Genomic DNA, 11,541 nt, shown 5'->3' on the forward strand with positions numbered 1-11,541 from the left:
TATTATAATTTCATAGCTGACTGCACTATTATTTTCTGAGCAATGCTGAGAAAACTTCATTTCTGACTGCACAAAAAAAACTTCACATCTGACTACACAACCTGTCTGGTAGGCAAAGCAGGACTTGGGAGCTTTTTTTTTTTTTTTATGAAAACCCCAAACACGAGTGGTATTAGAACCTATAGTACTTAGTACCATGCTTATGTTGGAATTTGAGAAGATGAAAGAAAATATTTGTTGACATTAGACTTGAACTTCTGTTTGTTTGTTTGTTTTATTTGGTTTTTAGGAGCATAAGCAACTAAGGCCATATTGCTCCGGGATATGCGATGGTCATTCCCTGACCTTTCCGCATCCTCCATATTTGGTGGTGACGGGCTTGAACCCCGGTCTAATCAAGACGTGTGTGTGCTACGCACTGCTGCTCTTTCCCACCTGGCTACGGAGGCGTCTGAACTTCTGTAGACTGTAAATTTCAGGAAATACGTATGAAGGATGGTTGTTCCACAAAACGTCAGTTGAATGAATAAACCAGGAATAGGAAAAGTTGATTCTGTGAGTTTAAAGTTGGACAGTAAATGGATGTTGGCTGGTGACAACAAATGTTCGGACTGTTTTGAAAGAGAGAGAGTGGAAATTTTAGAAGCCAATTCAGAAGAATAGTGCCCGTGGAAGCATCTGTAGAAAAGGCATGCAGCAGAAACATTACGTCTATGAGACAGCGAGTGATTGACTGCTGGAACAAACTTCCATCTGCCGATGTGGAAGGTGTTAGCTTAAATAGATTCAAGGAAGATCTGGACAAAATTTTGGAGCAAATATATATAGGTGAAATGGGAAGTTTTTTTGTTTTTTTTTGGCTGATGCTGTATAAGCTGGCTAATACAGCATCTGCTTAACAACTACAAGTACCTTGGGTCAGTGCTAGACACAAATGGCAGCAGCTGTGAATAGGACATCCGAAGTTGAATAAAATCTGGATAGGCGAAGTGGCGGGAAATGTCTTGTGGGCTACCGTAAAGAAGGCCAACATCTGAACCACAGCAAATTTCGGCAATTTATCAGACAAACTGGTTTCCAGCTACCACAGTTTCTGCAGTAGAAGACTATAACGATGTATCAATTAGTTTTTTCTCATTATTAAAAGCAGATTATTGGAGTTAATGAGTGATGCCTTCATGGCTGAAATTTATTTACGGGTACACCCTCCAGACTGCCTCAGCTTTAGGGTGTTTATCCCCCTTCCCGCTCTTTTAAAATAAGAAAACAACTTCTACTGCAACTACCGATAACACACACCTTCATAGAAGTGATTTGTCCAGTTTGTCCTGTAAGTTTTCCAGTTTGCAGTGGTTCTCATGTTGCCTTTCTTTACCTTCACCGTTTGGTGTTTTGAAAGACAAGAAGATGCCAACTAAACTGAAATCAAAAATTTACAAACAGGTGGTAAGGCCATGTATGTTATATGGCTCGGAGTGCTGGGCTGTCAGAAGAAAAGAAGAACAAGCTTTAATGTTAGCAGAAATGAGAATGCTAAGGTGGAGTTTGGGAATAACCCTGAGAGACAGAAGGCAGAACGAAGATGTGAAACAGGAGATGAAAACTGCACCCGTCAACTTCAAGATTAGGGAGAACAGACTTAGATTTGGGGGGGGGGATCAAGTGCCGCAAGTATACCCAAATTACCAAGCATGTGCTTAGCTGCCAAGTGCTAGGTCAAAGGAGGAGAGGCAGGCCAAAGATGACAATCGAGAGCAAAATGCGACATGATATGCAGGAACTAGGGCTCACTTCAACACACTATGCCAACCATACTAAGTGGAATCATTCCATCCATGTTGCTGACCCCTAACCGGGACAAACAGCGTAGATAAAGTAATGTGCTGTATAAGCTTGCTTTCTTGCATCGTAAGCAAGAATGCTAATATACGTCTTCCTATTGTGTCTGGACAGAATTGCACACTTTCAAATTTACCCTAATTTGCAACTTGAGGTTGTCTCAGACATTCTCTCAGATATGCCAGACAAGCTGTTCTTGCTACCTGGGAGTCTAAAACGCTGATGGAACTGATATTCGGGTGACACTCAAGTCAAGTGGACCCAATTTCGGCGAAGTCCGGACGGTCTATGACAGCCAAATCCTCTGCTTGCACGTTCACGATGGTGGGTCTGTTAGTAATCCTGGGTATAACCTTCATGCACAAGTACATGGTGGGTGACCACCCAGGTGTGAACCAACGTAAGCAGGGGTCGAGGTGTGGTGCCCACACCACATGGAGGAACGCCGCCCCTCTATGTTACCTCATCAACCGGTGAAATACCACCACTTTGCTTATTGGAGGCTTCAAGTGGTGGAACCCATGTTTAGTCTCTAGAGCTAAGTTCCCATCAACCCTTCCCTATCTCTTCCATCATGCAGTATGATTGATGATTTTTGAGGTTATGATGAATGTCGTGGCGAGATCCAATATTCCTTACATTTCGAGGGTACAGCTCTAAAACGGTGTTCGCAGGCCGGCCGCTAGATAGTACACTGGACCAAACCTACTGGTAACTCTCTAGGAGGCTTCCGGATCAGCTAGTGTATAATCTTGCTACCTCTACTCTGCCAGATAGTGACTGGAGGGAGTCCGAGTAGTGTGTATGCGGGGAGCATTGTGGGGGCCACGTTATGTCAAGGATCTGGATATATTCTTACCACATATACGCCATATCCAAAAATTTCATTACTTCATACAGCATGTCCCACCCACTTTTTCTTACTATTGAATACACCATGAATTGTCAAAATAATAGAGCAAGCTTATCTGCGAAAAGATCTAAACCTCCCAAGGACTTCCTAATTCATTTCACAAATATACGTGGTCTCAATTCCAATCTCAACGATGTCCATTTCCACTTGCAGTCTTCCAAACCCCATGTACTTTTTCTGACTGAATCTCAGTTATCAGTTGATTCAACTACTGCTCGTGTCAGATGTCCAAATTATTTGCTGTATGATTCCTTTCGCCTCAAAGGTGGTACTTGTGCATATGTCCGTTCTGATATTCCCTGTCAGAGACTTAGCAATTTGAAATCTCCTCTCTTTGATCTTCTCTGGCTTAAAATCTCTCTACCTCATTGTGTAAAATTCATCTGTTGTCTCTACCGTTCTCCCAACTCCACTAATCACTTGGAGCTCTTTGACTTCCGCTCTTTGCAACTTGACTTTCTCCAGTCCAACTTTCCTAACAGTGAGGTAATTTTCCTTAGTGATTTTAACGTTCACAACTCCAGCTGGCTTCCGTTTACTAGTCACACTGACCCAGCAGGTCGAGATGCTGAGGCTTTTGCAATTACTAATGACCTAGCACAGATTGTTCATTTACCTACAAGAATACCGGACAATCCTAATCATACAGCCAATACGCTTGATCTTTTTCTCACAAACAACCCTTCTAAGTACAAGGTTGAAGTGAGAGGTCCTTTAGGCACTTCAGATCACAACTATGGTGATTGTCTCTTCTCCAATGGAACCTTTATCTCATGGCTATTCCCAACCTCGTATTGTTTGGCATTACAAGAATGCAAAATGGGATGACCTGCGAGACTTCTTTTCTTCTTTTCCTTGGTCTGATTACTGTTTCAAAACTTCTGATGTCAACGTTTGCTCAGATCGTGTCAGTGAAATTATTCTTGCAGGAATGGAATCCTTTATCCCACACTCCACTTTAAAATCTCGTCCTTTATCTAAACCTTGGTTTTCCAATAAATGTGCTAAGGCTGTCCAAGAGAAGGATGTTGCATATCGTAACTGGCTTCTTGCTAATTCTTCAGTTTCATTTTCTGCCTACACCAAAGCTCGCAACAATTGTAAAGCAGTTATTAATCAGTCCCAACTAGAGTTTGAACAGGCTAAGAGTAGAAAACTTGCTTCTTGCCCTAATGGTAGCCGAGCATTCTGGTCTCTTGCCAAAGCTATTGGCCGCAACTTTTGCCTATCTCTGCTCCCACCTCTGTCCAAACCAGATGGTTCTGTTGTCACTTCAGCCAAGGATAAAGCTGACCTGCTAGCATCCCATTTTTCTTCCAGCTCATGTATTAATGATCTTGGTAAAACACCTCCCACCATTCCTAACACGCTCCATTCAATGCCAACTGTGGTCTTCCGTCAAAAGGATATCAGAAGGATTTTGATGAATCTTGATGCTAAGAAAGCTCCAGGTCCTGATGGTATTTCTCCACTTGTTCTCAAAACCTGTGCTCCTGAACTTACTCCTATTTTTTGCCACCTTTTTTCACTTTCTTATTCCAAAGGTGTTTTTCCTTCTGCTTGGAAATTTGCTCATATCCAGCCAGTTCCTAAAAAAGGGTGACAAATCCCTCCCATCCAATTATTGTCCCATTGCAATTACTTCTACTCTTTCTAAAGTAATGGAGAAATCAATTAACCGCCAACTCTTAAACTACCTAGAAACCTTCCATCTGATCTACGATCGCCAGTATGGATTCCGTCAGTGTCGATCCACTGGTGATATTCTGGCTTATGTTACCCATTTATGGACTAATTCAATGGAAAGGTTTGGTGAAACACAAGTAGTTGCTCTTGACATCTCAAAGGCTTTTGATCGTGTTTGGCATAAAGGTCTTCTAAACAAAGTTCCATCTTATGGTTTGCCAACTGTTTTTAGTAATTGGTTATCCAGTTTTCTCTCTGATCGCTCACTGAGGGTGATGGTAGATGGCTCTCTGTCTTCTAACTTCTCCACTAATGCCGGTGTCCCCCAAGGTTCAGTTCTTTCCCCCACTCTTTTCCTCTTGTATATCAATGACCTTCTTCCATTGACTGGAAATCCTATCCATAGTTTTGCCGATGATAGCACATTGCATTCAACTTTCCATTTTGAGAAACCTTGTCCAGCTCAATCAGCTTCAAGTTCTCGAAAATCTGCTGCCAATTCCTTAAATGCCGATCTTCAAGTAATTCTCCAGTGGGGCAAAGACAACTTAGTTGATTTCAACCCTTCTAAAACTCAATCTTGTCTTATATCTCGCAAAAAGGATTCTTCTGCTCCTATGCTTATCTTTAGTGACATTCCGATTTCTAGGCAAAATGATATATCTCTTTTGGGGATTACCCTGACTTCTAATCTCTCTTGGCACAAGCACATTACAAATATTGCTTCCTCTGCATCTAAAAAACTTGGTTTCTCTTTCGCTCTCGGCGTTACTTTTCTTCCAAACAGCTGCTCACTCTGCATAAATCGCAAATCCGCCCTGCCATGGAATATTGTTCCGACATCTGGGGTGGTGCCCCCAAAACCGCTCTCAGGCTTCTTGATTCCATTCAGAAGAGGGCAGTTAGGTTAATTAATGATTCAGCTCTAACAGAGTCACTCCACTCACTTTCTCATAGACGCACTGTTTCTGCTGCATGCCTCTTCTACAGATACTTCCATGGGCACTGTTCTTCTGAATTGGCTTCTATAATGCCTGCTCTCTCTTTCAAAACAGTCCGAACACGTGCTGCCGCCAGCCAACATCCATTTACTGTCCAACTTCAAACCCACAGAACCAACTTTTCATCTTCCTCATTTATTCATTCAACTGCCGTTTTCTGGAACAACCTTCCTTCATACGTATTTCCTGAAAATTACAATCTACAGAAGTTCAAGTCCAATATCAACAAATATCTTCTTTCGTCTTCTCAACCTCCAACCCAAGCACGGTACTAAGTACTATAGGTTCTAATACCTCTCGTGTTTGGGGTTCTCATAAAAAAAAAGAAAAAAACTTTTTTTCAACATTGCTCTGTACTTGTTAAGACCACAAATCTCATACTCTTGGTGGCAACCCGTACAACAATATCACCTTTTTGTGCCCTGAAAAGATGATATTTGCTCTATTATTTCATCAGCTCTTGCCTTGGTAAACATACCCTTGTCCTATTCCACAATATATTTCCTGTTTCCTTGCCAATAGAGTCACTGACAACTTAATGATGATTGCTCAGTGTTGTTTTATTTTTGACTGACCTCCAGTTATACAAAACCGGCATAAGTTACCTGGAAACCTGCTGGGTGGCTCTTCTATCCTTCACTAAGAGGCTGAGAGGCCATTTCGATAGTTAAAACATGGTTTTTGGCCTCATCCCAAAACTCAGGTGTTGGATTTGGAATGCCCAGTAAAGGAAATGAAAAGACCAGTGGAAGACTAGACAGTATACTTAAAAAAAAAATCATAAGTAATATGAAAGGACTTGGATAGGCCTTATCTCAGGGGTTGAAACTGCATATTGTGTAACTAGACAGGGTAACAGTATTAGAGATTATAGTGGGAAGCATCTCCTATCTGGGTAGGACCAGGGTGGGCACCACACTTCGGTGCCTGTTGTTTTAAAACTATCACATGGCTTGTCTAACAGTGTGTGCTATGCAAGTAGAAACAGTATAATATGTCGCTTGTATATGCCAAGCATTAAATATTCTCTTTGAAGATAAAGCACTCAAACCTATTGGTATTTTATGTACATAATAAAGTTAAACATTTCGTTAAAAGTTTCTTATTTCTTCGGTGACTATCTGTCTTTGCAATATTGTCACAAAAGGTCACTTTAGTCACAAGAACTTGTTCACCAAGTTGGATTCTGTGATATTTCTTATAAAACTGGATCCCAGAATGCTGCAGAGAATGTTAATAAAGATCAAAAATATGATTTTGGTTTAAATTTAAATGGTTAATTCATTTAATTGACAAAATCTCTTCCTGATTAGTTGCCATTTTATTTATATCACTTAATTCAGTTTTTCTGTCAGAAGAATCAAGTTAGGAAAAAAAACTGTCTGGATTTGTTCACATATATCCAAAGTAATAAAAACACACACAAAACTCTTTTGTCCATTGCACTGCTGGTCCAGCTGTTATAATATCATTATTTGCAATGTCAGTTAGTCATTTAAACAGATGCTTCATTTACTTAATTTCATATTTAAAATGAATTAACTATATAAATCTTCATTGACTGCATCATAGCCAATGACTAACAAAGGAAAAGGTACAATGTGCCCATTATGGCAAGAATCCAGTTTATGGTTAATATAATGAACTTGTTTTCTGTTTGGCACTTTTTGAATGATATATGATGTTTGATCATGATACTGACCTCAAATCAGTATCAAAACCAAACATATATTCAAGAACGTACTTGATAACTTATAATAGATTAAACTCTTAAGACATCCTTTTCTGAGGTTAACGAAGGGGTAAATCAAATGGATTTTCTAATGTTGCTCTGGTTTCGCTATTTAGGCCATATGTACAGACTGATAAGCAGGTTAAAGATGAGAAAAAAAAGTTTTGTTTTGTAGCAATTACTTCAGGATTTATTAAAATATGGAAAGTTTTTGATTACGTATTGAGATATAGAAGGAACTTGATTGTATAATTATCATAACTATACAAGTATTATTGGTTATCCTCAACCTAAATTTGCTCTCACTGATTGTGATTACAGTATTCAGTATTAATTTTTGCTAAAATGTGACCGAATGGGAGTTGCCTAGACAGGTAGATGCTTTTGTTCACCTTACATTTGTTAAATGCCAAACAAATTTAATGTCTCATAATTTAGAGTATATCAAAATGAAAACAGAAAATACTGCATAACCAGTTAGACAATACTGGATGAGAAAGGTACTGAGGAGCATTTCATTTTATTTCCAGATTTTAAAAATATAACAGAAAAAAATTTAAAAAATAGCATCTATCAGATTCCATGCTAGCAGAGAAAATTTAAACAAACATAAGCATTGTTTAAACAAACATGAGTTGCACATGGCCTAAAGTAATCACTGGTTAATTAAACCAGGTGACTATATACTTTTAAGTTATTGGTATATTTGCTGCAAGAATATTTGCTGTTGAGGCAGTGTTGGGTAGAGTCAAAAAACTGCTAGCTTGTGGAGGATAGATGGACTAATAGATTAACACCAGCTGCAACCAGAGATGCAAGTGATTCTTGCACTGCTTCTATAGGAACATGCAGCAGCATGAAAAGCAAAGTGTGGGGGTTTCAAGGCATGTTGAGGGTCCTCATTGAACAGGCAAATACATAGGCTGTTAGAGTAATTAAGGGTGCATGTACACTGGCAGGGGCACCTCCGTAGCCATGTGGGCAGGAGCAGTAGTGCACAGCACACTCTTCTTGATTTGACTAAGGTTCGAGCCCGTGACAACCAAATACGGAGGATGCATAAAGGTCAGGGAACGACCACCACATATCCCCGGGGCAATATGGCCTTAGTTTCTAATGCTTCTAAAAACCAAATAACAACAACACTGACAGGAGCATGCTGAATCAATTTGATGAATATGAAGTATGTGTTACACATCAAATGCATACATTATAGGGATATCAGAGACATACTGTCATAAAAGATGCAGAATGTTCCAGCAAATAGGTTCCAGCAAAATTGATGACAAATGAAAAGCAAATTAATGAGCATCCCTATGGCATGCTTTTATCTATTCATTAAGTGCAAGTTATGATGAATCCAGGCTGTTCTGCGGGGTAAAGCAGCACCCACTCACTATTTCATAAGCATACCTAATAAAGTGGCCACTCATTGTAAGCATTTAGGCCTAAATGCTTACAATGAGTGGCCACTTAATTAGCATTACCATTAGCTACTGCTAATGCCTAATAAAGTAGCCACATTGTAAGATTTGGGCCTAAATGGATGTTAGATGAACTAATTAGACATGTTAAAAAGAAGAAAAATGCATGGGATACATATAAATTAACGTGTGACACAGAAGCCTATGATAGATATAAGCTGGTCTGTAACCAAGTCACAAAGGAGATTAGGCAAGCAAAGGCAGATTATGAGAAATCATTGGCAAAGGAGGCAAAGAAAAACAGCAAAGAGTTCTTTACTTACGTAAACTCAAGAAGGAAATGGATGAATCAGATTGGTCCACTTGATATCAATGGTTCAACAGTTGATGATCCTGCTCAGGTAACTAACAAACTAAATGAATATTTTGCATCAAGATTCACATGAGCAGTTATTCAGGGAGGGGAATGCCAGAGGTGTATTCAAGCATGGCAGTAAGCTAGATAATCTTGTAATAACTGAGAGTAAAGTGGAGGAGAAATTGTTGAAGATAAACACAAGAAAGGCACCTGGGGTGGATGGAATCTATCCAGTTATATTAAAGGAGGCAACAAAGGAAGTAAGCAAACCCTTAGCCATAATTCCAAGCCTATGGAATAACAGTGTGTGTGTGAATTGGGTAACAAATTTGTAGTATTGACATATGATTAAAGTGACCAGACATCCCGGATAGTCCCAGGATTTTAGTCATCTGCCCCACATTGCAAACTGTCCGAGATTTGACATGTAGCCTCCATACTTAATGGCAAACATAATGCAAATCATTTGCATTATGTTTACCATGAACTAATGGTTCAACATAAGAGTTTTTTCAATAGTAAACATGTTGTTGGAAATGCCAGAAAAAACAACTGACCATAGAAACATTGAAAGCAATTCAAATGCAGTACTGCAAGTTAAGTGCAATTCTGCTAATTCTTGTGAAGAATTTTACAAAGAAATAGCAAATAATGAAGAATTATTAATTAAGAAAAATTCACTCTGTGGAAAATATATTCAATATTATTTAGTTTCTATTGTTCTTATTGTTAAAAGTAGTATGTATTTTTATTATTACTATTTCACAGAAATACCTATATAATATAGTATTTTTGTGAAATAAAAGAAATATATATGAAATAAAGACAAATGCAGTAGGCTATATTTGTTTTTTTTTTTAAGTTTGATATTTTATTTTATAAGTTTGGTTCAAAGAAGTAAGCGTATATGGAATATTTATGTATTCAATTTATATTTTGTTATGTGAATATTTTTTTATATATCAAAAATTAAAAAAATTAAAAATAAATATATATATGTGTATATTGTTTTTAGGGGGAGGGAGTTGTAAAATCAATGTCCCACATTGGAATAAAAGGGATCTGGCCACTTTATTATTATTATTACTACTAGCCACATAGTGCATGGAAGCCAGAGGCTTATGTTGCACCAGCCAAAAAAACTTTCCCAAGTTACCCGGGGAGAGAGAATGAGAAAGAGAAAAATGGAAGGGAATCACCAAGAAGGAGAAGAATGGTGATATCGAGCTCAGGGTGTGCCAAGCCCATACTCACCAGACGTGAGCCCCTGGGAGTATATGATGCAAGGAAACAACTGGTTGTCTCTAGCACAAAGCTAAACTGAATATTAGAAGAATAAATTGGAAATTGGAAGAAGAAAATTCTAAACTACTGCTCAAAAAACAACAGCTGCCTTGACAACAGAGTTAAAATACCTATTAATCTTTGATTCTAAACTGACCTTCCCTCATCTTGCATATGTTGGCAACAAATTGGGAAGCTATGCTGGAATGATGGCCAGAATTAGCAGGAATGAGAGGTTTGAAAAGAACTGCACTTATTTACAAGGCCATCTTCTTCACAGTTAATACGTACAGGGTCTTTCGCATGATGTTGCTTTCACGCTTATACGGATTATTAAAAAAAAAAACCTGACCATTACTTAAAAACCTTTAAATTTATTCAAAATAGCCCCCCGTAGGGAACACCACGTAGAATACTATTTGTTGTCATTCTGAAAGTCCAAAGTTTCTATTTATCTAACATTACGGAAGACTTAACCAATAACATTTCGCTAATAATTAATGCACCACACACAATAACATTCATAAAATATTTTCGCCTTTCTCATGTTCTGCACATTAATTAAGATAAAGAGCAGTTCCCACTGCTGTACACAAATTCATTATTTCTGAAACTTACTTTTCCCCGTAAGGGAAAAAAAGTTCGAGATACCACATTCCAAGCTACAGTAATCGTTTCTAAAGTATCCGCCATTAAAACATTCAAATATTAATCCAAATATTTACATCAAAATATCCCTATTCAGTAATAATTTAGAACCACAAATTTTCTTTACATGCAAATCTTTACAACATTTGAATGAATGGGAACAGCAAACAACCTGTGGGGAAAATTTAACCAAGATTCATAAAAAAAAAAAAAATCACAATTACCAATGCGAGTAGCCCAATCTATTATTATTATTGTTGCTCTCATATTATTTCTCCCTGATTGGGGGTTCCACCTCGTGACGGGTATTGCTACCAAGTACACAGGGAGGTGTTGTTATGTCTCCTGTTACTGCTGGTCGACGAACTCTCTGACTATCCTACAGGCGTTCAGGATTGCGACTTTCCGGAGTTCCTTGTAGGTGTTCGCTGGGAGACCTATTGTTGTTTGGCTGTTATGTAGGGTCTTTAGCACATTACCTATGGTTGACACGATGATCGGAATGGTCGCTACTTGTTGCATATGCCACGTCTCTTTGTCTCCTGTCTTAGGTTCGTGTACTTCCTGATTTTTTCCCCAGGGTTTTCTGCATGTTGCCAGTGTTGGGTACCCGGTTTGTCAATCAGATAGGTAGCCTTTTCCTTCTTGTCCACAAG

At 38.7% G+C, this 11,541-nt stretch overlaps 1 protein-coding gene across 1 annotated transcript in view; it reads right to left on the minus strand.

The window, feature by feature from the left end:
• mr (anaphase promoting complex subunit morula) overlaps positions 1-10,930 on the minus strand; it is a 596,234-nt gene extending 585,304 nt beyond the window's left edge. The window contains exon 1 of the mRNA XM_090388952.1: positions 10,856-10,930. Within this exon, the coding sequence (XP_090245078.1) occupies positions 10,856-10,930 (75 nt within the window). The remainder of the gene's footprint in view (positions 1-10,855) is intronic.
• Positions 10,931-11,541: the final 611 nt, after the last annotated feature.

Source organism: Mastigoproctus giganteus, chromosome 2 (assembly GCF_048544385.1).
Source record: "Mastigoproctus giganteus isolate SK-2022 chromosome 2, ASM4854438v1, whole genome shotgun sequence".
Classification (NCBI taxonomy): Eukaryota; Metazoa; Arthropoda; class Arachnida; order Uropygi; family Thelyphonidae; genus Mastigoproctus; species Mastigoproctus giganteus.